General features: G+C 47.0%; 9 protein-coding genes across 9 annotated transcripts; 5 read left to right on the top strand and 4 right to left on the bottom strand.

The window, feature by feature from the left end:
• Positions 1 to 43: 43 nt before the first annotated feature.
• On the top strand, positions 44 to 1217 carry gprI (putative cAMP receptor (Car4); the record flags this gene model as incomplete). Its single annotated transcript, XM_016739137.1, has 6 exons — positions 44 to 117; positions 173 to 371; positions 432 to 496; positions 549 to 963; positions 1031 to 1074; positions 1148 to 1217. 6 exons carry the CDS (start codon positions 44 to 46, stop codon positions 1215 to 1217), a joined length of 867 nt encoding a protein of 288 aa, XP_016603024.1.
• A 334-nt stretch (positions 1218 to 1551) lies between these two features.
• PEX2_018610 (uncharacterized protein) lies at positions 1552 to 5230 on the bottom strand (the record flags this gene model as incomplete). Its single annotated transcript, XM_016739136.1, has 3 exons — positions 1552 to 4120; positions 4189 to 4903; positions 4957 to 5230. The coding sequence occupies 3 exons, from the start codon at positions 5228 to 5230 to the stop codon at positions 1552 to 1554; spliced, it is 3558 nt and encodes a 1185-aa protein (XP_016603023.1).
• A 725-nt stretch (positions 5231 to 5955) lies between these two features.
• On the top strand, positions 5956 to 8830 carry PEX2_018600 (uncharacterized protein; the record flags this gene model as incomplete). The annotated part of the gene is made up of 2 exons (XM_016739135.1): positions 5956 to 6788; positions 6844 to 8830. 2 exons carry the CDS (start codon positions 5956 to 5958, stop codon positions 8828 to 8830), a joined length of 2820 nt encoding a protein of 939 aa, XP_016603022.1.
• Positions 8831 to 9883: 1053 nt separating this feature from the next.
• Positions 9884 to 11092, bottom strand: PEX2_018590 (thioesterase domain protein; the record flags this gene model as incomplete). Its single annotated transcript, XM_016739134.1, has 1 exon — positions 9884 to 11092. The coding sequence occupies one exon, from the start codon at positions 11090 to 11092 to the stop codon at positions 9884 to 9886; it is 1209 nt and encodes a 402-aa protein (XP_016603021.1).
• A 495-nt stretch (positions 11093 to 11587) lies between these two features.
• On the top strand, positions 11588 to 12057 carry PEX2_018580 (Major facilitator superfamily domain, general substrate transporter; the record flags this gene model as incomplete). Its single annotated transcript, XM_016739133.1, has 4 exons — positions 11588 to 11686; positions 11734 to 11890; positions 11941 to 11952; positions 11996 to 12057. 4 exons carry the CDS (start codon positions 11588 to 11590, stop codon positions 12055 to 12057), a joined length of 330 nt encoding a protein of 109 aa, XP_016603020.1.
• Positions 12058 to 13656: 1599 nt separating this feature from the next.
• Positions 13657 to 15154, bottom strand: PEX2_018570 (M20 family metallopeptidase; the record flags this gene model as incomplete). The annotated part of the gene is made up of 4 exons (XM_016739132.1): positions 13657 to 13937; positions 14011 to 14107; positions 14262 to 14963; positions 15020 to 15154. 4 exons carry the CDS (start codon positions 15152 to 15154, stop codon positions 13657 to 13659), a joined length of 1215 nt encoding a protein of 404 aa, XP_016603019.1.
• Positions 15155 to 15630: 476 nt separating this feature from the next.
• Positions 15631 to 17740, top strand: PEX2_018560 (fungal specific transcription factor domain-containing protein; the record flags this gene model as incomplete). The annotated part of the gene is made up of 7 exons (XM_016739131.1): positions 15631 to 15653; positions 15955 to 16596; positions 16646 to 16782; positions 16840 to 17041; positions 17105 to 17267; positions 17360 to 17641; positions 17693 to 17740. The coding sequence occupies 7 exons, from the start codon at positions 15631 to 15633 to the stop codon at positions 17738 to 17740; spliced, it is 1497 nt and encodes a 498-aa protein (XP_016603018.1).
• A 1652-nt stretch (positions 17741 to 19392) lies between these two features.
• On the top strand, positions 19393 to 20382 carry PEX2_018550 (uncharacterized protein; the record flags this gene model as incomplete). Its single annotated transcript, XM_016739130.1, has 2 exons — positions 19393 to 19936; positions 20006 to 20382. The coding sequence occupies 2 exons, from the start codon at positions 19393 to 19395 to the stop codon at positions 20380 to 20382; spliced, it is 921 nt and encodes a 306-aa protein (XP_016603017.1).
• Positions 20383 to 22162: 1780 nt separating this feature from the next.
• On the bottom strand, positions 22163 to 25830 carry PEX2_018540 (plasma-membrane proton-efflux P-type ATPase; the record flags this gene model as incomplete). Its single annotated transcript, XM_016739129.1, has 4 exons — positions 22163 to 22209; positions 22272 to 24378; positions 24441 to 24671; positions 24748 to 25830. 4 exons carry the CDS (start codon positions 25828 to 25830, stop codon positions 22163 to 22165), a joined length of 3468 nt encoding a protein of 1155 aa, XP_016603016.1.
• Positions 25831 to 26858: the final 1028 nt, after the last annotated feature.

The following is a 26858-nucleotide window of genomic DNA, read 5'->3' as shown; positions in this document are numbered from 1 at the left end:
ATTTCTCAATTCCTTCTATAATCTATTCGACTCTGTCGCTACGATGATATCCACTAGTGGACCTGCAGCTGGAGACTCTTCATCACTATGTCAATTCCAAGGCTTTGCTCTTCAGATGTATGTTGCTGGTATTGACAAAGACTTTTCAAGGCAATGTTAACCCGAAAAATAGGTTTCCAGTAGCTGACGTGCTCTGGACATTCGCAATGGCCTTGGATACATACTTGGTTGTCTTCTACCATTTTGATACTCAATCTTTGCGCAAGCTGGAACTCAAATACATTGGTATTATTACCGCTCTCTCGTTCATTCCCGCCTTTGTCTTTCTCTTCGTCCGTGACCATAAGGGTCCTATATATGGTGACGAGACCGTGAGTATTTTGAATCGACTTGAAACCAAACATATCTCGAGACTAATTATACCTTTATAGATCTGGTGCTCAGTATCCCGCAATTGGATGCTCCTCCGCATAATCTTCTATTATGCACCCGTATGGTGCGTATACTCTTATTGCCCCTCAACTACTCTTCTAATGGTTCCGCAACAGGCTGGTAATAGTCATCGTTCTAATACTATATTGTCTCATCGGTATCGAGATAACCAGAGTCCGCGACGAGTTCAAATTAAGCAATGACGATCATATTGCTCTGACCTCTGGCAATTCCGCCAGCAGCGTCACAACAACCGAGGAAGGCAATTCTCGGAGAAAACCTGCTTTCACCCCAGAATCTACTATAACAAGCAATACCACGGAACAAAATACGTTCGAGCGTCCGCCCACATCCACAAATGACGCGACAACTTATCAAACTCCGAAACAGAGACGCGTGTCGCTGAGGCAATACGTGATCATGCCATCGCTTTTCTTCCTTGCAATGTTAGCAACATGGATTGCACCTACCATCAATCGTATATCAGAATTCGTGAATCATAAGCATGGAAAATACTCACTTCTGCTCTCTGTGAGTACTTTGGGATCTCTGCGTGGGTTTTGGAATGGTGTTATATTCATAACTATCGGTATGAAAGGATGGAAGCGACGTGCTTCGGAAAGGAGAATGGCTCTTAGACAGGTAAGATTGTCTTTTTTCTCTCTGTCTTATATATCACCTCAATTGAGGAGCTGCTGACTTCACTATATTATAGACTAGAAATGATCGTCGGTGACATAGATCTCATGATGCCTTCGTTCTACATGTTCAAAATGATACCCTAGTTATTCTTTTATAAAATAAAATTCTGTGTTAATATGTCACTAATTTTATCTAGTCTATTGGAAAGATAGGGAACAGGCTATCGCGGTTACTACAGGCCGACTTGTCCGTCTTAATCACTTTGATGCTATCATGGCTGGAGAGCTACCTATTTGTGCTTCCCCTGTTGCTTTCTTGTACAAAATTGCTGTTCCTGCCGTTCCTGCCAAGGACACGTTTACCGTCGTTATAGTTAAGATCGAGACCAGGATATTGTGTCCTCTTCATTTGCGTGTCTTGGAGCTTGGCTCACCAATCGCACAAGAATGGCTAGGCTCTAGGTACACTCCAATATCGCTACCGTCGAGTCGTCCTTATCCTTGATTGCAAATTCCGCCAAAATGGCTTGGCTTTTGTTCCTCCTGGGCTTTCGTCACTTGCTTTTCCTAAGGTCTCATACTTCCTGGAAGTTGCAAGTAAATTTTCCTGCACTTTCCTGGCGCTATCCCTTTTGGATGGAGTAACCTCAAAAACCCTGTTCTCAAGATACCTCAACATGAACTCCACCGCGTCTCCTTCATGGGGATTCCGTTGACGTGCTTTATCAATGAGATCCGTATGGCATGACTTGACCGCTGGATTAACTTTGATAGGCGTAACTGCTGAGCCACGCACGAAAAAGCAATCGGAGTGATTCGCAGCACGGTGCTCCAACCTCGCCAATCCGTAGTGTTCTATCGCGGCGCGGCCGCCTTCTAGACACGCAAAAATAACACTAATAACACACCCCAGGGACCAGACATCACTCTTTGCCGTCATGCTTTGAGTCGAAGAAACTGTTTCGGGTGCCAGGTACGTGCCTTCTCGACGTTGACCAATAACCGCTTCGTCTTCGTCGAACGAGTTGGAACCTTTCGCTGTCTCGCCGTCCTGCCCAAGACGCAGGGTTACTAGACGTGCTAGGTCGATGTCGCATAGCTTCCAGATGTAACGTGGTTTTCCATTCTGGATCTCTCGGAAGATTAGGATATTCCTGGGATTAAGGTCCATGTGGTAACAGACCATATCTCCCATATCAGATATTATTAGCTCATTATGAAGAAAGCTCAGCCCGTCCGCAAGTCCCACGGCAGAGAAGATAACCTCTGCCTTCTCCATGATGGTACTAGGAGTGTTTGTAGACTCCATCATGTAGGTCCAGAGGTCACAGGTGGCGAGGGGCATGAATAAACTGTACGTCCGGCCGAGGTCAAGGCTGCCATAGATTTCGAGAATATTTTCGCACCTCAGAGTAGGCTTGGTGAAAAACTTCGCGATCTCGCTTCGCTCCTGCGCGTTGAAATTATCACTGATGATGTAGTCTTTGCGTGCCATTTCCACAGGCTCGACATTTGTTGTTCTGGCTTGAGGATTATAGAAGTGGCCCTTGGCGATTCTGACTTTGAATGTTGTGCCGTAGTCCCCCTGTCCAAGCTCCTGCTCCTCCAAATAAGGCAGACGCTGCTCTTCGGGGGTTTGGACCCGGACTTCCTCCCCCATGCGAATCACCACGGGGCAGAAAAACGCTTGATTCATGAAGAACCTTGTTGCGGTGACCTTATCGCCAAACAATTTCATGAGCTCTTCATGATTCGCCGGTAGGGGATAAAAGGTATAAGTTATTTTCCCCCATTTTCCCAGCACTGGCATTATATTCCTCGCCGCAAGCTTAGTGGCAAGAGTCCGGGCTGCCTTGATGCCGCAATCTGCAAACATCAGAATGACCAGCCAATCATGAAGCTGTCTTTCTTGTATCCTTTTGACAAAATCTTCTTCCGTGAAGTGGAACTGGTCCATCGCTGTGTGTCCGGGCAAGATAATGCTGCGGAAGAAGCGCAACAGATTATCACGATTTAGCATCTCCTTGGCGGTTCCCTTGGCGAGAAAGCAAAGCTTCGCGTCATCTCTCCTCTCCAGTCTGCTGAATACATGTTCGTATATCTCGTTGCCCAAGTCTTTGTATGCATTAGATGTTCCTGAAGGAATCCCCTCGAGCGGGGGGTTATCCTCCAGGCGAGCTTCATAATGGCGAGGGACACCATGCCAATCAATGTGCTCAGAATCCGGGACTATGTCTTCCGAAGAAAGGATATTGCCGAGGTCAATATTGCCATCTCCATATAGTGAGAAGTTCTCTATATTGTCCATCTCCTGATCGATGTCTCTCTTGCCTGAGCCGACGTACGACGACTGATGGTCAGTTGCGCCAGACGCACTCCAGGTATCCGCTGAAACGTCCATTACGACATCTATGGATATTAAGCGCAGTGTGAGAAGCATGACACCCTGAAGATGTGCAGCTATATGGCTCGCAATCACTTCGACACTGACGGGATTGCTGGAGCATGGATCGACTGTAGTCTTTGATTCTCCCTGCTCTATTCTTGTTTCAAGGCGGTCTTCACTGTTCTGATCTGACCGTGTGTGGCCAGTTTCTGTCTTGTTACGCTTGTGGCTACCTTCCGAGTTTGCATTGTAGTGCGGTTTCTTGGAAGACGACTCTCCACTGCCATTGCCTGCTTCCTTAGACCGAGGATCATGTTGGTCCTCTATGAAAAGACAACAGAGAGGGCACATATCTCGCGGACGAGGCAATCGAAACCGACTTTGCTGCACGATGGCCTGAATTTGAGACTCCGTAAAAGTGCCTTCATGGAAATTTTCAAGGTGCGCGGTAAGGTCGCTCGGCTTGGAAAAATTAACGTCTTCCTCCGTACACAACGGGCAAGCCCATGAAGACGGTGCGTGCACTTCCCGATGCCAGTTTGGGCCGTGAGTGGTAAGCATGTGCTGGAACCATTGCGTCGAGGTCGCAAATCCGGGAAATGATTCGGAGCACTTCTCTGAGATACAAACGTAAGGCTTATGGTCTTCATTCACATGTTGCCTAGGATCTGTGTTAGAAGAATACGTCCGTTTCTTGAGAGCACAGAGTGAAACTGGAGGGGTTCGTACCGCCACTTAACTCCCTTCAATGAGTCTGTCTGGAGGGGACTAAAGCACCACTCGCAGGTCAAGCTTCCTTTGGCTGATCGGGGATAGTCTACCTGATTTGCCAGGATAGACATTGTTTTGTCTCTTAGAGAGGGGCTCAACATTTTTTTGAACTTGTTTTTGACTTCCTGGGTGTCCACAGACGTAGGCTCAGAGTGAGGCAACATGCGAACTGCCTGACGCTGTGGAGATCGGAGTGCCTTTGCAGTCAAACTTGTGCTTGGCGGAGGTTCTTCCATCTCGAGATCTATGGGGCTTCCGTTATCGGTATCTGCAGCCGGCTGCTCCGCGATAGGGTATAGTGGTCTTGATGTTCGGGGTTGTGATCGTGGGGCTTGGAGTTGTTCCTGGCGAGATTTGCGACGAAGGAACTGGGCGTTTGTCTCCGTCATGTACTGGGTGAGCTGTTCAAGGAGGCTATCGCTTGCGTCAGCATAGAGTGCTTTGAGGGATAAATATGCGATTTCTTCGAAAGAGGTGAAGTCATGTGTCTCTGCGAACTTTCTGATCTTTGTTGTTTGACTTGTCACTGATGACTGTCGGATGGCGATTCCGAGATGGTTAAGGCGCTCGATGGCTCCAGAAATTGCCTCCAGGCTGGACATACGAACACGGAGGGGCTGGCGCACGTCGGATGGCTCAATTTCCATGCGTTCCGGAGAGTCCGGTTCAAATACTTTATATGCTGTTAGTTCTTAATGCCATAGCAGGGGAGAAAGAATGAGATACAGTAGGCTAGGTTCCTCTGCATGATGTCTAGTAGAAGGAGCACCTGATCTTGGATTTCGACATGGTGCCGAAGCCTGCGATCCAAACACATTTTCGATTCCGCAAAGACACCTAGGAAGGCTGCCCAAGCGGCAAATCGCTGGTTCAGCTCCGAAAGCATGGTTGCACCATTTGGCTCGTCGTCGTCATTTAGTCTCGAAATCTGCTCTGCATATAGCCTTTCACATTCAACAGCAAGTTCAAATATTGGTTCATCATGCTCAATAGGTTCCATGGTCACTGGTTCAAGGAGGACAATAGAGGATGTGAGTCTGCGGCAGGGCCCAAGGCTTTGGCTTTGCTCGAACCCCCTAAATTGAACACCTGACAATGACTATGATTGGAAAATGTACGGGGTTGGGCTGTCAAACCTTCCTAGGATCCAAGGTTAGATAAATAAGCTTATTGGGAAACCTCTGTACCCGTGGACTATCTATGGATCTGGAATACGGTCATCCATGGATGATCCAAAAGTGGAACAACACCCCACATCTTTTTACCGCCCGATGGCTGTTACCGCCTACACAAAATTCTTACTATAGACTCTAGAGCTGACATACCAAGAAATGCCAGTTTATGAATGGTGTAGAATTTTGGACCGGCAAAATCGTGTGTGATATGGTGTGTGAATACAGGTGATTGGATCTGGATGACTCGAAGTTTACCGTTATCTTCGTGCTTCCAGTGAGTAAGCGGAACAGCCCCGACAAGGAGAATGCGGTGTTGAGTGGACTTGACCAACTGCGGCACAGGCGGGGCTGGGCCCGCCTTACGTGACTAGCCACGTTTGGAGCCGCCAAACCCCGATCTCGAGTTCCTGGGGGAACTTTATGATAGTTAACTAATTACTACTGTGCCTTTCAAGCATTATCCTAAGGTTTTCCTCCGTATGCTCCAAGCGTGGCGGCACATGCTAGGAACATATCTGTGAGACAGCAACATCGCAAAGATAGTCCAACAATGCTTCCGACCGAATCGCTTGGGTGGAATGGCCTCCAAACTCTCAAATCACGCTTGTCTGACAGACTAGCGAGGTTTACGAGGAACAAAATGCTTGACAGCCGCCCGCACAAGTTGCAGAACGATGCCGCCTTCTTCGAGGCTGACCTGCGCCACATCTTCACGAAAACACCGATGGCTTTCAATGTCTCGGAGCATGACTACTACGATATGGACCAAATGGCACAAAACCTTCTGGCCTCGCTAAACGATATGGTCAACAGAGATCTTATCGAGTCTTTGGAAGGATCAAACAGTCAAGAATCCAAATCGCCTGAAAGTGGACAATTCAAGCGTTCACGTACAGCCCCTCACGATATCATGGTGCTTGGCGACAAGTACCCAAGACTGACTGCCCTGTTTGAATTCTTGGATATTTCCCCGGACCAGTTCAATTTAACAACCGGTCCAGGCTTATTGTTATTTTCACTGCCTCAAGGAGAGGCTGGCAATATTGCGATGGGCCGCGTAACCAAATGGAAAGCATTCCTAGAACAATACGCGGTTGGCACACAGAAATCGCAGGGCTTTCAACTCACTTCCCTGCAACAGGAGGAATTTTCGGCTCAAGAGCCATCACAGGACCAGCCTGACTTGCGTCAAAAGCGGGCGAGCGCTGTGGTAGACACAATATTCAAGGAATTTCGATATCATAATTGTGGAAAGGTACACGAAATCAAGCTGAGAGTGTCGGACGACTGGCAAACTGGTCCCTACCAAACTGCCCTAGAAATGTTCCTTTCTTCCTGTCCGGACGGAAATGTCTGGCAGGAAGCCAAATGTGGCTCATTCCAGTAAGTTTATCCTACCAGTCTAAGTTCAGTGAGTTTCATTTTGACCGATGATCAGTGTAACAATTGATGTTGCGGAGAAGGACAGCATATGTGCAGCGATTCAACGAGCAAGGGGGCGGGGTAGAAAGCTCTATGCTTTCGTTGACGAACGAGGGTTGTTCGATATTTCGGATAAAATGCCACCAAAATTGTCGTCCTTGGATAAATTCACTGCAGAGTCCCTCGGTGAACTGCTCGATCAACAGGCCTTCAGGCGCATCACCCCGCGGGACTACCTCGAAGGTGCAACAAAGGAGAAGTTCAGTTCTCGGGAGAAGGCCACGCTAGCCCTTGCGCTTGCTAGATGTCTGATGGACTTCTTCGACGAGGATCTTGAATTGGCCTCGTACAGTTGGAAACCAGAAAGCATATTTTTCATACGCTCTTCTGGCGCCCACGCGAGTAACCGCGTTCCATATATCTCGCTTAGGCCGAAGCCTTCGGGTTATCAAGCACCCGATTTACTGAAGACAGTTGGACCCGGCAACCCAGTCCTCCTTTCATTCGCTAGGCTCCTGCTTGAAATTGACAATGGCGAGCATATACCGATGGATATCCACCCTGAAAGCAAAGCTAACATATCAAAATGGGGCGAGATGTGCGCCTTCGTTAACGTAGCAGAAAGAGAAGGGAGTGGCAACTACCTTAAGGCTGTGGAAGGGTGTCTGTATCTGCATATGGCCTTGCCGAAATCTCATGACCAAACAACAGCCTCTGCTAGTGAGGTATTGAGGAAGGTCATTTACGACCAAGTAGTCCGGAATCTTGAGCTCATGGTGAACCCTCAAAGTTCGAAACGAAAACGACGCGATTCAGTGTCCAGGCTTCCGCTTGCGAAAAAACTCACAATCTCATCGCCACCAGATATGGACTCATATGAGGTGCTACCCGGTCGCGCCATTAACCTGTCCGCCAAGAGAACTGGGCGCCCCGCTAGCCGGGATGAATTTGAGATTGCGATAGTATGCGCATTACCGCTTGAATACGATGCCGTCTCTTTACTCATGGACGAATTCTGGGACGAGGACTGCGACTACTATGGGAGGGCTAATGGAGATCCGAACACATACACGACGGGACGCATTGGAAAGTTCGACATCGTTCTAGTACTTCTCCAAACCATGGGGAAGGTCAGCGCTGCTGGCACATCCGCCAGCCTTCGATCGAGCTATCCAGGAGTGAGGCTCATCCTTGTGACTGGAATTTGCGGCGGCGTGCCACATCCAGAAGGGGACGAAGAGCTTCTCCTCGGCGACGTGGTCCTTAGCAAGTGCGTCGTGCAATACGATCTAGGCAGGCAATATCCCGACGAGTTCGTGATGAGAGATATGGTGGAGGACAGCCTTGGCAGAGCCCCGAAGAACGTACGAAACTTGCTTGCTATATTCGAGACAAACCTTGGACGCGACAGACTAGAGCAAAAGACTGCTATTCACCTCCAGAAAATTCAAAACAGCCCCTCTCGAAGACGACGCAGAGCCAAATACCAGTATCCAGGAGCCGCCCAAGACAAGCTCTTCCAGTCAAACTACAGGCACAAACACCATATCTCCCCTCAATGTCTCTGCGCAAAAAGCCGTGAAAAACATGTCCTTGTTTGCAAGGAATCCAAAGATCTGTTCTGTGATGAGCTCGGATGCGACAACAAGTACCTAGTGCGACGGGAGCGCCTCGAGTCGAAGCTACAGCTAGAGCAGGAAGGGCGTGACCAGGAAGCCCAAGCCCCTTCAATCTTTGTTGGGCGTATCGGGTCAGGCGACACCGTAGTAAAGTCTGGCGAGGACCGTGACAGGATTGCCAAGCGTCACAGGCTCATTGCATTCGAGATGGAAGGTGCTGGGGTATGGGATGAGGTGCCCTGCATCGTGGTTAAGGCTGTTTGTGACTACGCAGACAGCCACAAGAACAAGATTTGGCAACACTTTGCAGCCGCGACGGCAGCATCTGCCACGAAAGCGCTGCTGGAACGATATATCCAGACGGACAAGACATCGAGAAGTTAATATATATATAAAAGCCCTAGAGGTAGACAACTTTTACATGAATAAAGTATACAGTAACCTCCCTTTTTTGGGAAGGATATTTAAACCTAGTTCTGGCTACTTTGATTCGTGCTACTTCTTGTTTATCTTTAATACTGTTTGTATCCCTTGGAGGCGATCATAAATCGCGCTGCTCTTTAGCTTTCAACACACACGCCCATCTTTTTGGATTTGTAATGAACATACTCGCATTTGGGGAACGATTCAAATGCGATTTATAGCGAAACTCCCAATTCGAAAACACAGTGAGGTTTTTGCCACTGTAAAATCAATGCCATTCCTAAAATAGTCTTTCTCTCATTTTTCGGATACCAGCAATAGGCCTGTCCTCTGCCTGCCTCTCTTCGCACAGCTGCCCATAATAGGGTAAGTATCTCTGTGAGGTAAGAAAAGACTCAAGATCGTAGTCAAGATCATGAACTTTATTTCAGAGGGTGCAGAAAAGACGCAAATCGTCGGTCGAATCAAAGTTCAGAAGTCTAACAAGAGACCAGGAAAACTCAATGCCCTCAAGGATAGTGATTGCGTCGGAAGATAGAAATGCCTGCCTTTCTCCATGACAATTTGGGCGAGATGCCTCTTTATATCCCTCCCTAAAAAGCTTGACTAGGCTACCCAGTCTATAAATCCATGCAAGGTATTCTAATATCGTCCTCGAAGAAGAACCTTCCCAAACATGCAATATCTTACACTAACATTTTCGACATTCACAGAATTCCTAGTTTCAAACCCCCTTCTTCTATATGTTCATCCCTGAACCCATGTAATCTTCGAATATCTTGCGATGATTATCAACAATGCTGTGGAAAACCTCTGGGGATCTAAGAGTGCCCGCAATGATTTGGTCGCTTACGCTCTCTAATCCTTTCCAGGTTTTGTCCAACATTGTGGTATACTATCTCCTATCATTTTTCTACTCCTTTGTATCTCTGGCATTTCAGACCCCTTTATCGGACCCTTCAACTCCCGGGACTACCCCCACAGGTAACGCCATTGGATATGGAAGTAATTAATTCATGATGTGTTGGAATATGGTGCCGTGGCTTCCCTGCTACAGGCGTCAAGCATATCTTCAAGATTTTGCTGAACAACGATCGAGCTAGAAAGGAACCCAATCACAGTCTCAACCGTTCTCCTTGCTCCACTCTCGCCACAAAAGAAGAAGTGATTACCCAGGGTATCTGCAGTCATAAGCTCCGGGATCCCCAAGACGACTTTCTGCAAATCTTGGAAGGATGATCTCTCCGCAGCTAACTTGTGGGCAGAGACGGCATCTTTGACTTGAGAGAGCTGTTTTACTCTATTATCTTCATTGAACATCGCCATTGCACGCTGGATCATCAAGTAGGACCATGTTGCCTTGTCGGTGATCGCATGACGGAAATCCAGTCCACTTGTGGGGTAGATGGCAGCCATAGCAGGCAGGCTACCGAAATTCTGTGCCTGACCATCTTCCAGCAACTGCCACTTATTCTCTTCTCTCACAAATTGCTTTGTCTCATTATCAAACCGGAATCCAAAGGTCGTGATGCCGATAGGCGTAGCACCAAAATAATCTTTTTCATAGATGACAGGTTCGATGAGACGACGACCTTCGAGGTGATTGATTTTTTCTTGTTCATCAATCTGTTGCAGAAATACTTTTTTCAAAAAAGGCAGATTCAGATAACCCGAGTCTGTCTGATCAAGGTGTTTCGTCCATTCAGCAGGAATACTACCGGGAAGGGCAGGGGTAGCTGCTAGCGACACAAAGAGCTTTACATCGATTCCAAGTCTTCCAGCCTCAACAGTAACAGGCTGAAGGACCTTTCCAGCCATGCTCCAAGCCAATATCACAACGCTTTGAGGAAGATGGTGCTCTTCAATCACTGCTTTGATTGTTTCCGCGGCTTGGACACCCCAATTGGGGATCGTGAAAGCGGGGCTGGTAGCTGGCATCAAGGGCGGTTCCGAGTCGAGTGGATAGGAAATGCCCAAGAATCCATATCCATTGTCATGGAACCAGTGCGCTAGAAAGTCTTCGCTGCGGTATCCTTCATGACCGCCGTATGAAATGCGTCCGTTATGGGCCATGCCAGGGACAAATGTCACGAGGGGCTTGGACGGGTCATTGTCCCCAGCAATATATTTGTATACCACTGGGTGGCCAGTGATAACCTTTTGCTGCTCTCCTTCGTAGAGCTTGAAGCTTGTCTCGGTGTGGGTGATGCCTGGGGCAGACATTATGAGAATTTCGGAAGGTTGACCAAGGCTAGGGTTGGAGTGCGAGGGTGTGTTTGAGTTTGGTACATTCCTAATGTTGACGCGTTGATGCCCAATTGCAAATACAATAAGTCAGGCAATGCTGAACAAGACAGAGAATCGTAAGAATGTACATAGCCAAAGCAACTGCTTTATGAGTTCATATTGGCCCCTCGGCGGAGTCAAATATGGGTTGGGTTGTACAGTACCGGGACTTGCTCCGGTTCGGGCCATTCGGCATTCGGCCCGACCGATCGTGATCGTGATCACAGGTACATGTAGGTAACGAAGCTACATTACTCAAGGATTGAAATTATATACCGTCTTTCGCATTCAGTATTTTTCTTTCTGTCTCGCGTGACATTCGTTTATCTGGCTAAACCTCCTGCCAGCTCCAAAAGCAAATCAATAGACGTTGAGTTTCAAAGGCGAGGTCAAATACCGTTGTCTTCTACACTTCATACCAGACAAATCACGATGCCCGGAAAGGAGGCTAGCCAAGAAAGTATAATGATATCGGACGTTTCTTCCTTTGACTGGGCTTCTGATACCCGAAATCCATACAATTGGTCTTCGGTATGTCTCCCATCCAATCGCAGCGAAATCTATTGACGGAACTGCAGGCGAAAAAAGCCGCTGTATTTCTCACCACGATGTTGGTGGTTCTGAACAGCAGCATGGGAAGCTCGTTGACTGGTAACGCCATTCAATCAATCACGAAGGAATTTGCTGTGGAGTCTCAATTGCAAAAGGCATTGCCGATGTCTATATTTCTAGTCGGTAAGTATTCTATTCGACAAACACAAACATTAATTCTAAATTTGATATAGGCTATGTGTTCGGTAAGTTTGAACTTTGGTAACTCCCCGAGATTGAACTAACTAGTTGTCTTCATGAAGGTCCAATTGTATGGGCGCCACTCAGTGAAGAGTTCGGACGTCGTTTAATTGTTATTATGACTTTCCCCTTCTTTACAATATTCACAATGGCTTGCGCTTTAGCCCCTACTTGGGCCTCATTTTTGGTATTCAGGCTTTTTACCGGAATCTTTGGGAGCGCAATCGTCGCACTTGGTCCTGGCATTCTAGCGGATATTTACCAGGATCCCAGGCCTAGAGGTTGGAGTATAGCCGTCTTCATGGGAGTATGTATCAAACTTGTGTCCTCCATACACTCATACTGTTCCATTTCTCTTCTTCTTCTTCTCTGACATAAGCCCAGGTCACCGGCTTTGGTCCTATGCTCGGACCTATCGTATCGGGCTTTACCTCCCCAGCCTTAGGTTGGCGTTGGTCTTTCTGGGTTGCCCTAATATTTGCAGGAGTAACAAACATTCTTGTTGTGTGTTTTCCTGAAACATATGGAACAACCATTACGGTTAAATATGCCCCTGAGAATTCGATGATTCCCCATCCAACAGCCACTAACAAACAACACCGATCATGGAGACGTATTATCGGTGATGTACTCCTACGTCCTCTGTACCTTCTGTTCACAGAACCCATCGTTAGTGCATGCTCTATGTACTTGGCCCTGTGCTACTCCATTTTTTACATGTCATTCAATGTCTTCCCGGCTGTCTTCCAGCAACTTTATGGTCTATCACCAGGTCAATGTGGATTGGTCCAGCTGACAATTGGTGCCGGCTGTGTGCTAAGTCTGTCGGTATATTGGATGTATGAGCAAATCTTGCGCCGGGTGGTTCACAGTTCCTCTACGGAACTCAAGGAGGAATACTATCGTCTACCACTTGCCTGCTTAGGTGGCCCATTATTTGTGATCTCCCTTTTCTGGCTGGGTTGGGCTTCTCGTCTCGATGTACCTTTCGCAGTACCTATGATAGCCGGGATTCCTTTTGGAATGGGCTTCATGTGTATCTTCATTGCTATTCTGTGAGTGAGAAGTTAGCTTGATCCTGATATTCCAAGATGAATATTCACTGACATGGCATGGAATAGGAACTATGTGACCGACGCATATGGGATGTTTGCAGCATCGGCCAACGCGGCATCGAGTTGCAGTCGCTCGTTCCTTGCGACTTTCCTTCCCCTGGCTAGTTATCCAATGCTTTCACATCTGGGAATCGCAGGAACTTGCAGTCTCTTAGGCGGACTCAGCGCAGTGATGTCTATTATCCCTTTCCTTTTGATATGGAAAGGCGATGTCATCCGTTCTCGGTCACACTTCTGCAATACGCTAAAGGATCAACATAAAAGTACCGAGTCATCACCAAGTCCAGTAACTGGTGAACCGTGACAAGCAGATTAAGGGATGTAATGATTATCAAGTCAAAAACTATAGATCTCGTATGTAGTATATTTTAGCGCAAACCAAACTTCTTACCTGAATCTGTAAGCGGAGGTTTAGAAGAAGAAAAATATAAAGACTACATTTAGTCCCTGTGCATTTGAAGGACCTGGGGGATATAAGTCTAAAGGAGTACAACTGTATCTCCCACAGAAAAGGGGTAGTGAGCCATCATAATAAATGTTGCCGACAAACATATACAATGTCTGTATATATTCTATAAAATAAGTTATGTACAGTTAGCAAAATCCTGCATTCTGGGCTAGCATCCTAGGTTCTGAACCTAGGGAACGTCGTATCTTGTCTTCCTCAAAATCAGACTTGACCTTTTCAGCAAACTTGTCATTCTTCAATATACTCAGGCCCGTAATAGCCATCCCCTTTGCCGCATGGATGCAGAGTTCATGAGACTCTTTGCTTCCTGCCACCGCGGTAAACCCAGGTGTGTGGTTATTCGCTCCGGGACCCGCTGGGATACCAACATATGCCTGAATACCTGGACACTCGTAGGTGACGTTTCCTATTGGCATAATATATTAGTCACAAAGTTCGACATATAGAATGTTATCTAAATGAAGGAGGTAAGAACTGACCTTGGTCCGTTGATCCTGGGACCCCAGATGAGTTCAAGTCGCACCGCACTTCAGTTCCAATTTGAGACATTGCCTGTGCATATGCTGTTGCCAAAGGCTTGTTTGGTCTTAAATCAGCGTAGGTATTGTGTCTGCTTCTTGTGTCAGCTAATGGTCGGCTATAAACAATGGAAAATATGCCACAACCTTTGAACCTCCATAGTGCATCCAGCCTGCAAGGCCGCACCTTTGAAACAATTCTCCACTCTCACAAAGAGTTCCTCTGCCATTGCTACTGTGGGAGATCTGATGTAACAGTCCAATGCTGAAGAGCCCGGGATGATGTTTGGTCGGAGCCCACCATCAGAAATGACACAGTGCACACGATTGCAAGGATGCATCTGTTGACGCAGAACACCTATGCCGCTGTAAGATAGCACAGCTGCATCAAGTGCATTGGTGCCTTCCCATGGAGCCATAGCAGCGTGTGCCGTCTTTCCCGTGAAACGGATGGTGACTTTCAGGCTTGCAAGTGTAGGCATGTACGCATCACCGGTAAAGCCAGGGCACTCAGAGAAGGGGCCAGGATGAACCATCATGCATGCATCAACGTCCTTATAAGCACCGGCGTTGATTATAGGAATCTTTCCACCAAGCCCCTCTTCAGCAGGTGTTCCCACAAGACGAACACGTCCTGGGATATTTTGCTGTTCAAGAGCGCCGGCGACTCCTAGAAAGGCACCAATAGACATCATGGCAATGAGGTTGTGTCCACAGGCATGGCCAATTCCTGGAAGGGCATCGTACTCCGCATTGAAGGCCACCACTCTACCCCCGTGGCCGTATTCTGCAACAAATGATGTGTCGAGGCCATAGGCATGCCTGGTGACTTTGAAGCCTAAGGTTTCGAGCATCGATGTGATATTGTCGTGGGCCATAAATTCTTTGTAACCGAGCTCTGGATTGCTGTGGATCTATTAGATTATTAGCACGTTGGATAAAAGACGTCAAGGACCATGATCGATTGTACCTTTTGATTAATTTCCCACAGTTGCTGGGATTTTGAATCGATTATGCGCAGGATATTCTGAATATCCTCGACATCTTGGCTATCTGAGACTGCATCTCTATCTCCATGAGAGTGTGGGAAGGTGATCGCTGTCATTATTCTGCTTTGATTTGGGAACTTCTCTCGATAATATCTGAGAATGACAAGACGAGAGGGTGCTTCAGCGATTTAGAGAACTTTTGGGGTTTATCAAGCCACTGAGTTACGATCATAACCCTTTAAAATAATTTAGTCCCCTTATCAATATAGTGTCGGCATCGGTCGGACCGAAGCCGAATGTGTCCCCAATTCACCACCCGCGATTGCGGACTAATTGTTACTTTAATGAAGCCTTGAGACGCGGGGCTATTTATTTCCATCAGGCTTGTAAGGCCCATGGAAAAAATTGATATCTTGTTAACTAAATATTAAAATAACTACATATGTAGTTAACTAGCGATGGCTGTAACTTAATATTAAGGCTCCAAGGTATCTATCGTGAGATTGGTCCGCTTATCGGCAGTCTATCGGTACACAGTCTAGATTCTGGTTCGTCTTCCACCTCCTTTCATTCAACATACCCACTTTGGCTAATGATCATGAGCGATGGAAATAGGTACGCTTCCAGCTTATGGCCTGTATCACACCTTCTCACACAGTACCAACTCCAGATCCCTTTCGGCCTGTCTGCGCTGTAGGAGACAGAAGCTCAAATGTGGCGGTCCCAGCAAGATACCATGCCAACGATGCCGAGTGAGCAATGCTGAATGTGTCTTCGTCCCTCCAAAGGCAGCCCAGCCGGCATCAACCGTATCAGATATCGAGTAAGATTCTCGTTGTATTCATGATCACTATCCTTTTTTTTTTGAGGTTTTGATTTTTTTTTTCGTTTTGAACAGCCATTGATAATGACGCAGCGCCAAAACAGCCCATCTTCAGCGGCGATTGGACTTGGTAGAGCAAGAGCTGCGACTTGAAATTGAGAATTTGCGAGCAGAAGTTGCCGGAGCATCACATAACAGCGATGCGGGATTTTCCCAGAGGTTGCTCTCGCAGCGTAGACCAACAACCCTCTCAGTTGCGGAAACGGATATCCCATCTTCCAACATTGAGTCCTCTATTATCACTACCGAGAGTGAATGGGATGAGCTATACGCCTTCTTTTGCGCCAAGTGCGCCACGGTCATTTCTGTGATAGATGACCAGTTGTATTCGCCGAGTGAAACTATCAAAAATCACCCACTCATGTCAGCTGTCATATGCGCAATCGCATCAAGGGCTGTGAGACCCGCAAAATATCAAGAATATGTCGCTACCGTTGACAAATTAATTATGCACACGTTCCAAGGGCCAGTTCCCGACCTACTTGGATTGCAGGCTATGATAGTATTCGCAACATGGACCGGTCGGACCCGTCTAATAGGCTACATTGCATCAGTCGCCACTGAGCTGAAGTTGCATGAGGCGGCTATCCTAATTGGAGATGAGGAGACTGAGTATACCCCAGATCTTGTTGGGCGTGCGAGGACCTGGTTTACTTTATGTTGCTTAGACCTGCAGTGAGTTTAACGATATTATGCCTCTTGGGCTCTCACTAAATTCCCACAGAACGAATATCAGCCGGCCCTTCGTCATTAACAACATGAGGGACTATTTACCTTATGCAAAGTATATCGCCATGTCTCCACATCATCGCCCCGTAGATGACAGAATCCGTGCCTATATCAAAGGTTTTACGATAACTGGTGAGCATGTCATATTTGAATTTAAGTTTACGCCTCGTCACATTAACCATTTGCTAGGGAACTTGAAAGGGCAACTTAAAAGCTCTCAACTGACGGCTAAACCTTTGTTGCAAGAGGTTGTTGATCTCTTCACCTCCGCCGATGAAAAGGTTGATCAATGGTTCCATGAAATCAACAACAACATCCATCCACTCTATCAAACATTCCCAGAGAGGCAGGATAGAAACCGACTTCTAATGCCATTTGCCTTCATGAAGCTGTGAGTTACGAGACTAAATAAATCCTCTAAATCCATGAACTGATCAGTTCCCCATTTCTGCAGCTATATAAACGGCCTAGCATTGCAGGGTGTGGGATCGGTGGACGAGTTGACCTCTGATCCCGCCCGAGTAGAATTTATCCAGCGAGCCTTGGATAGCGCAAGTCTAATAATCCAGACTCAGTACGAGTCTGATGAGTTCAAGCGAGCATTTCAATACACAATGGTATGTGCAGTGGAGAAATTTGCATTCGTCCCTGGGTTGAGCCCTTTTTTCTTTGATCTTCGATTGTTCTTAACCGGAAAATGGCTCTATAGGACTATTTTTGCACACCAACATACTACGCTATCAGTTTCATTTTTAAAGCCCTTCCGTTGGCGTACAATTTTGTTGACTCCCAGAGGCTTCTAGCCAGAGTACGACAAGCAGCTCATATGTTTCAGCAGGCAGGAGCTTATGACGCGGCAAATGAATTACGACAAGGTGTTGATCGAATAGGAGCTTTAACTCAAACGATTCTTAGTCCTGAGTCTCTTGACCCCGAAATCGAAATCCCCCTCAATGCTTTGTTTGATATTCCGAGCTTTATCGATGAAATGGTAAGATAACTTGTTATTAGGGCTATTATGAGAAGGTCTGACCGTTTTTAGGCTTGGGATGATGATTTCCCCACATTGGGCATGTTTCCTTCTGTATGAGCACAGACATTGTCTTCAAATATGCAAAGCCATTTTTAAGCACAATGAAAAGAATAGTCGGCCGCGTTCGCGACCTTGTGATCTCTTTCTAGTAGGTCTTTCTAGCTGGTCTTCTTGAGATGTCTTTTCAGCTGCTCTTTCTATTTCTAAATGTTTTTCTAAATGTATGTGAACGCGGTAAAAAAGGCTTACTTTGTGCAAGAGACTTTTCTATGTATAAACAGGGGTCATGCATTGGGGCATGGAGGACAACTATTGAAGGACGCTCCTTGAATTTCCTGCGTCGCCTTTGGGCAGTTTTGAGATGAGCAAATGGTAGATTCAAGGATGATATCGTTGGTAGTCTTCAGGCTTTATGAATATGAGATCCGGGTCATCCTTTGTAATATAAGCGAGACCATATGAACTCCGGAGATAGCAGTGAAAAACGTGACTTTTCCCCTAACATGTGATACTTTGTTAAAGAATGACACGATGAGTAAAAATATCTTTATATGAAACCCGCTATGTATGCATGGAATATTCTGGCTATTCCTTTTAGCTCAAGTCGCGTTTGTTTGTGACAAGGAGAGAATTTATGTAGAATCCGTATGATAGTTACTTATTAAAGGTTATAGAAGAGTCACTTTCACAAATTAGGCCTTCTCCCACCTTTTCTGCCGTCTGCACACAAAGGTTTAGGAGGGACAGAATGTACTAAAAAAAGGGTTATTAAAAACATGTGCCGAGGCCGAATAAGCGACTATTATTGTATTTCAATGACCAATTGCCAATTGACTTTTCCCCGGAAAGGTTCCAAAGTGGGAAATTTTCCAGGCAACCTAATTCCCCTTTTTGGGGGGTTGAGTGTACTCCGTGGTCCATAAATATAGAATATAAAATAAAATATAAAAATATAAAAATCCAAAAATCCAAAAATCCAAAAATCCGAATTACGCCCGGTTGGGAAGGCAACCCCATTATTTATCCTGTTGCCTAGACAGGGCTGGACGAGGTATAGTAACCGATACTAGTTAGGTAAATGACCCTGAAGGTAGCATCTCAGCCAATCAGAGAATGTATTGTACCTGTGGTACCCACTATTTAAGCCTTTGCCGCCGGTCAAGCAAAGCTTGGCTTTGGGCTTAATTTTTCATTTCGAGGTTTGATTCTCGTTGTCACCCTTGGAACTTATTTAAGACAGAGGACTCTAGTTCTATTTTTAATCTAGTAACTTGGCTTCCATTTATGTATAAAGTATTTTTCAATGTAAGACAAAAAAAAATTCAGCTAAAGAGTGAGCTTAGTGTAACTTCGTATGTTCTGTGGGGCTGAATGTTAGGGCCAGTGAAAAATTTACCTATAACATCGTGGCTGCTTAGCGCAGGTGGTGCAATGTCTAGGTACTGGGGGTATGCGGGGTCTACCCTCTTCGGCCACGGGGTCCCTGAGGTTGTTGCCTTGTCCCCGAGATCCTCGCTACAACTCATTCCCCAGTCATCCTCACCCTTCTGACTTCAGAGTCCACAGTGCCCAACGCGTGCCACAAATACCGCGTATAACAAGCTTACTTCATTCTTTACCTACTTGCACATTGTCATCTCTCTTTATCGATCCTTCTCATTTTTTTCTGACTTCTTTTCAAAATACATTCGTTTGTCAAATACACAAAAATGGAACTTCTTCCACGACACTCTCGCCCAATTGCTCTGACTACAAAAGAGCTAGGTCCAATATCCGATTTGGCTCCATTTTCCGCCTTGATCGTATCCATCGTCTTGGTAATATGCTTCTTCGTTCGCTACTACATCCTCGAAGGATTTCTCATCCGTCGTGTGTATGGCTCCAAATACACAGAAATGAGTGAGCTGAACCGCCGTGGCTTCGTGAATCACCATATCGCTGGTCTCACCAAAGTGATCATTTTGATCGTTGCCGCATACCCGTTCGTCAGTATCGCTTTCTGCAGAGGGCCATCATTCAACACCCCCTATGCCCCTGGATCATCAGTGACACTGGGGGACATCATGATCATTGTGTCCCAAATGTTGATTGGGATATACATTTTCGAGTTGATCTACCGCATGAAGTTGTCACCCGTGGCCGTGATGCACCACGTCGGGACAATCTTCATTGGGCAAGCGGCCATCGCCATCAGTCTGCGACCATTACGCGAGCCCGACGCGTACATCGAGTTTGTCCTCTGTACTGTCTGGGGTAAGTACACGGGGCTCTAGGCTGACGGCAAAAAGAAAACAACGAAATACTAATAGACATGGGGTTTAGGCGCATTCGATGCCGTTTTCGAGTTATTCCCTCACGTTGCTATCGTTCTCTACCGCGTTTTCCCCGAACGACACCGCCTCCTCAGTCGGGTCTTTCTCTTCTCCTGTTTTACAACTGCATTGGGAACAGCCACTGAGACAATTGTGACCATGTGGCTGTTTGGAAGCACGTGGGACCGGTGGCGCCTTGCCTTCAAAATTGTCACCCCACTCCTGCATATTGCGTTCTCCGCCGCTCAGATCCATGGCAGTCTTGTCTTCTGGCGGATGTACCGTCGACAACAGCGCTTCCAGAGGGAGGTTGATGCCGAGGACAAACATAGCTTTGTTGGGGGTGGGACCTCGCTAGACTATTGCCTATCCCAGACCCAGCACTGATTGAATTGCGGAGGGGGAGGTCAACTCTGGCTTGGTCACTGTGGAGTCGGGGGTTTCCGGTTCCTGATACTATTGAGAAGGCAGGTTATTGGCATTGTATGTGTGGAGTCTTTTTAGCACAGCGTGAATAATGTACAAGTATTTCTTTCACTCTTTTCCAAAGCTAGAATTCAAAGTCTTGCTCTTCTTTGTGCAAATGAGTCGAATTTCATCTGAAGATTGAGTAAATGAGTGAGCTAAACTTGTAGGCTCATTCAATCTAGATCTTAAAGGTGACCCCCAGAGAATGACGATGCGCCTCTAGATTGTGTATCAATATAGAATGATTCTCTTTGGCTACAGTGGCACCCTTATATAGCCCTAACTCTGACACGGGTCATGCCCGCATGATCCGGGAGGAGACAGGCTAAATTCGTAGCCAAGACAAACGGCCACTGTTCCAGGCCATTCCTCTCAAGATGATGTTTAGAATAGAACCGCCCACTTAGAAATGTAGACTTTTACAGCAATAGACACTGAACCTGACTGGTTTTATAATTTTTTTCTAATGCAACGAATATCCACTATTCATCTATTTTATAGTTCATTAGTTCTCCTTAGCGTTAGTCTCATACATAGTCTCTCAGGATCATGTGCATATCTCATATAATCCATCCAAAAGTTAATGACTTCAGGGATATTGTGCATATTCCCGTTCACTGACGTCACTGGTGATCACAGCAAGCTTGGGGTGTTGCACATAGCTCATATCCAGTTTGGCGGGGTCTTTTAGGGCAAGATTAGGATTCTCTAGGGAAAGTTCCAATCCTGGAACATTCTCTAGACATCGGAGACTTTCAGGCACTTAGTAGATCCATAAGTCCTTACCTAGGTAGTTCGTCGCCTTCCAGGACTCCAGGGCTGTGGAGGGGCTCAGGCTGCGGATCCATCCATATGGGTACATACATAGCTCGATATGCACATAGGTGAACGTGGACTCGTGGGTTATGTACCTAGTAAGCATCACGTTTAGCTTTATACAATGTCGACTGCGCACATTTCTTTCTTGAATTATATTCTTGACTCAACACATTCATTCCTCCCCATTTCTGCAAAATAATTTAGAGCCTGTAACTATACAGGATTAGCGAGACTGCGTGCCGGTTTCAAACCATTGATCTTCTATTAGTAACCCTGCCTTTAACGATTTTATTTGTGAGAACATTGCAATTGCTTGCAATATCCGGATCTCGGTTCGCCGTTGCCTAGGCTCATACTTGGTAACTTCAAGCTCCAATTCTCGATCCCCGCCAAATAGGGATCATCTCGTGTAACGCGACTACGCTGCCTAGCAAGGCCGCGGGAATCACTCAATTGCTCCAAGTTTTGGTTCCTTCGGAAATTATTGTCCGCCGATTCTATTTAGGCTTCGAGGTATTATGGTGGCGACAATCGCTAGTCCAAGATTGTTACTGTATCAAAAGGTTTTAGCAAAAAGAACCTACAATAGCAGGAAAAGAATCAAGATAATCTGGTAAAAATTAAGGTCAGTTAATTTCGGGGTTCAGCGTCCGAATAATAATAAGAACGTTCAGGCAAGACCTCAAAGGGTCGCCTGATGAGAAACAAGACTTCATCCGCTTTGCATTCCTTCTTCCTCCACGATATTTCCTCCACGATATTTCCTCCACGATATGATAAATGACTAAAATGCATCTATTCGAAGCATCTTGCCATTCATCATCATCATCATTTCATCTTCATCACTAGTAGGAGTAATGGGAGGGTTTTCAACCCACCACTAACTGCTCTTCTCATGCTGTTTGGCCATTCGCTGCATGTCAAGACCTATGATTGGTTAGTTGCCCGTACCAAAGATGTGAGAAAGAATTCAGTTTCTGCTAACTTACCGAAGTCTTCCCACGAGCGCTCTCTATCCTTCTTTCGAGGACCTTTGCCGTGCATAAGGTTGTTGAACCTCTGTGAGTTATGCATCAAGATGTATGCCAGTGCGTTGACACATGTCACCCCAAAGGAAAGGATCCACACACGGAGGACAGTTAACCAGGATGTGGCTTGACCGAAGGCACCATATGCGGCCATCATGGTTGCGGTCAGATCGACAGAAGCCACGGCAGCGAGGAGGTAAAACGATGGGCAGTTGGCCCAGAACGAGCCCGATCCAGATCCATTAATGCGAGTTATCAGAATCAACCAGCTTTGAGTGAGAGAAATCTCCAGGAACAAGACCTCATCTCGTGAACCCCAGCCTTCGATAACACCTCCGTCTTCGCCTTGCAACAGGATGGTGCCCAACGTCACCCAGGTCCCGACTGCTAGAATGAAACCTAGAACAATAGATTCTCCCCAGAGTCTTGGCTGGTTCCATTTGACAGGCGACTGGGAATAAGTAGCATTGTCGTATGCAATGGCCAAGGTCGCAATGTCGGCAAAGATCGCGAGAAGAACAACCAGGCGGAGGTCGAGGGTCTCGTTCTTGATCACCATCCAGAGTCCGAAAAAGAGCTCCAAATGAATGGAAAGCGCAATGCGGAACACAACGTATGAGTACATGCGGTGGAAGATCCGACGAGCGATCTTGATCGCCGCGATAATTGCGGACAGACCAGGTGCCAAGAAGACAATGTCAGCAGCAGAGCGAGCCGCATCGGATGCGCCCTCCACCGCAATACCGGTGTCCGCTTTCTTCAACGAAGCAGCGTCGTTCACACCGTCGCCTGTCATTGCCACCAGATAGCCGCGTCGCTGGAGGATCTCAACCACATTGTACTTGTGTTGGGGGTAGACTTCTGCGAAGCCGTCAGCTGCCTCGACAACGTCATTCACCTCCGAGCCAGACATGGAGCCGGCACCAGTGACACCAAGGCGTTCAGCATTGTAAATGTTGGTTCCGAGACCGAGTCTACGTGCGGTTTCACGCGCAATGGCTACTGCATCTCCAGTGAGCATCTTGATGGATAGTCCCAGATCTTGAGCCTCGGAGACTGTCTTAGCAGTGTCATGGCGGGGGGGATCCATGCATGGCATGATTCCCAGAATCTCCCATGGCTGTCCTTGACGCTTGCGAGCAACTCCGAGTGCACGGAATCCTCGACTGGCAAACTCGGTAACCTTGGCTTCATACTCCTTGAAGAACGGCTCGCACAGTGAGGTTTCCTTCTCCACTGTTCTCAGGATGGTCATAGGAGCACCCTTCACACAGATCATCCTTTCTCCGTTAACTGCCTGCACGTATGCCGTGACCTTCTTTGACACCGGATCGAATGGAGAAAAGTCGAGAGTCTTGTATGAGGCGATCCGAGATTTGGCCCATGGGTAGTAGCGGAGAGCTTTGATGAAAACCTTGTCGATTGCATCGATCCCACCCTTTTTTCGACTTGCCGCAAGACATGCAGTCAGCATAAGCTCTTCTGCGCTCATTCCAGGGGCTATGTATGGATCCCCCAGTGTCAGTCTGTTTCGGGTGAGTGTTCCTGTTTTGTCTGAACAAAGAATTTCCACTCCAGCCAACGACTCGATTGCTGAGAGCTTTTGCACGATAGCCTGATGTTTTGCCAGATAGGATGCACCGACAGCCATTGTTGTGGTGACAACCACAGGAAGACCGACGGGGACTCCAATCACAGTGATTGCGAGTGTGAATTCAAGTATCTGTACGATCGGGTTCGAGCGATAATAACTGCTGATCCAGACAACGAGCAGGGTGAAAAGCACGAGAATCAGAAGAACACGGGCCATTTCACGCAGGACCCGTGTGAAGTGGCCAGTGGTATTGCCAGCCTTGTTCACCAGGACTGCTGCATTTCCGACAAAGGTACGATCACCAGTGGCAGTCACAACCATGAGTCCAGCCCCACGTTTGACTACCGACGAGGCAAAGATAGGATCATCTTTGTGCTTATCCACGGCGAGAGATTCCCCTGTGATTCCAGACTGATCAACCTGAAGGTAGGCGTCGTCACATGCCAGCCTCCCATCTGCTGCGATGATTGTTCCCTAAAAGGAATATTAGCCTCAGCCCCCTTTTTCTTTCTTTTCTCGGAGCGCCATGAACTCACATCTTCCACGTGAATAATATCACCAATCACCACCTCTTCTGCATTTATCTCCACCACACAACTGTTACGAACGACCAGGGCTCTCAAGGCAAGAGTTTTCTTAAGGCTGTCGACAATGTTGCCCGCCTGGAATTCCTGCACGAATCCGACCACGGAATTCAATAGGAGGAGGGCAGAGATTATTCCGAAATCGATCCAATCTTGCAAGCCGCCAGCTAGGACAATGGCAACCTGTAATTGAGAAAGAACCTGTCAGCATATACTTTTTCCAACCACTTTAAAGTGGTCAATGAATGGTTTTGCTTACCTCCATGACCCACTGGACCGGGCCGTTGAAGAAGGAAAGGAATTTGAGGAAATGGTTCCGTTTCTCTTCCTTCATGCGATTCCAGCCATACTTCTTGCGCCGAGCGGCCACTTCTGCGTCGTCCAGGCCCTTGTTGACATCAGTGTCCAACAGGGAAGGAGGGTATTGGGGAGGTTCCCCAGCTCGGATTGTGATTGCGTCCACATCAGGCTCTTTTCCATCTTCAGCCTCCAGTTCTTCAATGAGGCAATCCAGAGATTCTTCGCTCTCTTCTTGGAAAGAGATAGTGGGTTTCAATGTATCAGGAAGAGAAAACTCGTCATTTTCTTGAACACCAACGACGCAATCTTTGCTCTCGCTGACGATGGAATCATGGATTTCAAGTTCGGAAACCCCGTTAAAACCAATTTGAAGATGGTCAGGGGGGGTCGGAGTCCGCTTGGAACGGTTGAGTCGATCTTCCTGGGCCTTGGCACCAGCAAGCAGACTGGAACGAAATAGTCTGACTTGATCTTTCTGCTCGGATACCATGCTGTCACAGTGCTCAAACTCCCGTTCCTCATCAATGGGAGAATCATCCTCCAAGCTATTGTTCAGGCTATTGTTCAAGCTGACACAAAAGTTGTGGTAATCTTCCTCATCCTTGGCTTCTTGAGCAGCGTCGTGTTGAGTCTGATTATCGTCATGATCTTCCTCCCCGGAAGTGGTAGCTTTGCTGGAATGGAATGGAGACTTGTCGAGGAGCTTGGACAAGAAAGGCCGCTCTCGGTTAAGATCCGAGTCCGAATTATTCAAAGGGCCAGTGGAGGACTTTGGAATAAACCCTCCGAGGCCGCTGGTCCGGATGGGAGGCAATTCCGAACGGTCTCGTCGCTTGAAAGGACTCAGAGATCGGTTCCGTTGCTGGTCCCTTTCCTGAGAACGGCCGCGTTGCTCGCTATCAAGCAGGCTTCCATGCGGCGGAACAATAGCAATACGGGAACCATCCTCGTCCGTGAGGTCTTGAGTTGGAGGCTTCTCCGGCGGATGACTCCTAAGCGGCGCGTTTCGTTCATCCATCAGGTCAGACTTTGGTCTGGCCATGATGGCGAAACGGCAGCAAAAGCTGAAAAGAAATCAGCAAACTGTCAAACAATGAAACACAAACTCATTTCATACATGCATACAAAAGGTGTGCGCTGATACATCATTGATCTGATACAACAAGATGGAACGGAACATGCACGGGAAGGCCCAAGGGGGGATGCTTGCTACCCTTCGGACAAAACACACCCGGCTCTGAACAAATGAAACAACAATAACCCAGGAACATACTCACCTGAATGAAGTGATTTACTCTCTGGTTTAAAGGGATGTGACGGAGAAAGGTGTTGTGGGAAGGTGAAGCGTCGCAAGTGTGGGAGAAGAGAAGGGTGGTAACGCCGAGGCTTCGAGGACTATTTGTTACTGAAGGAACGACCCCTCGACGACGACAACTAGGCGCCAACCACAACATGGTTCCTTGCAAACGCCTGCCTACTTCTTCCTTCGCTTTGTCCGATGTACACTGTCTTTTATCAGTCTACACAGAATGAGCTAATACTGTCGACAATTGGCTCTTCGTTTCATCTATGGAAATTCATCGATACCAAGGCAATGAGACTCAAAATACCGAGCAATCATACGGTCGGAGAAATTATACCGGCTCATCGGAGCCTGGAACTGATCCTCCAGGCTACGGCATGTGTGAGAAAGAATCATGGTTATAACATTGCGTTGCCTTGAACTCATCGTGGCCTAGAGGGGTCAAGGAAGTGGCAGAACTGAGGAATCACCGCCAACAGGGGGAATTCAGAGAGAATATGGAAGCCCTGAAGAGCGTATCAGCTTATCGGAGCCTGGAGATGGAAGTCGAACATCATTCTATTTCCATTCCAATGTTGGCGTTGTCTCCAGCTTGCCGTGGTTTATGCAGATCTAACAAGCTTTCTTACAATATTCTAATCAAAATTGTGGGCTTTAAAGTATTCCTATTCATTCAATTACACTAAGTACAGCTCGAATCCTAATATTTAAAATATACATATGTAGGTATTCGCTTCCTGATATTCAGTACAATGGGAAAGTACGAT

The sequence above is a fragment of the Penicillium expansum genome (genome assembly GCF_000769745.1).
Source record: "Penicillium expansum strain MD-8 chromosome Unknown contig48, whole genome shotgun sequence".
Lineage (NCBI taxonomy): Eukaryota > Fungi > Ascomycota > Eurotiomycetes > Eurotiales > Aspergillaceae > Penicillium > Penicillium expansum.
Note: the sequence above shows the minus strand (reverse complement) of the source record. Positions and strands in the feature narration are given on the sequence as shown.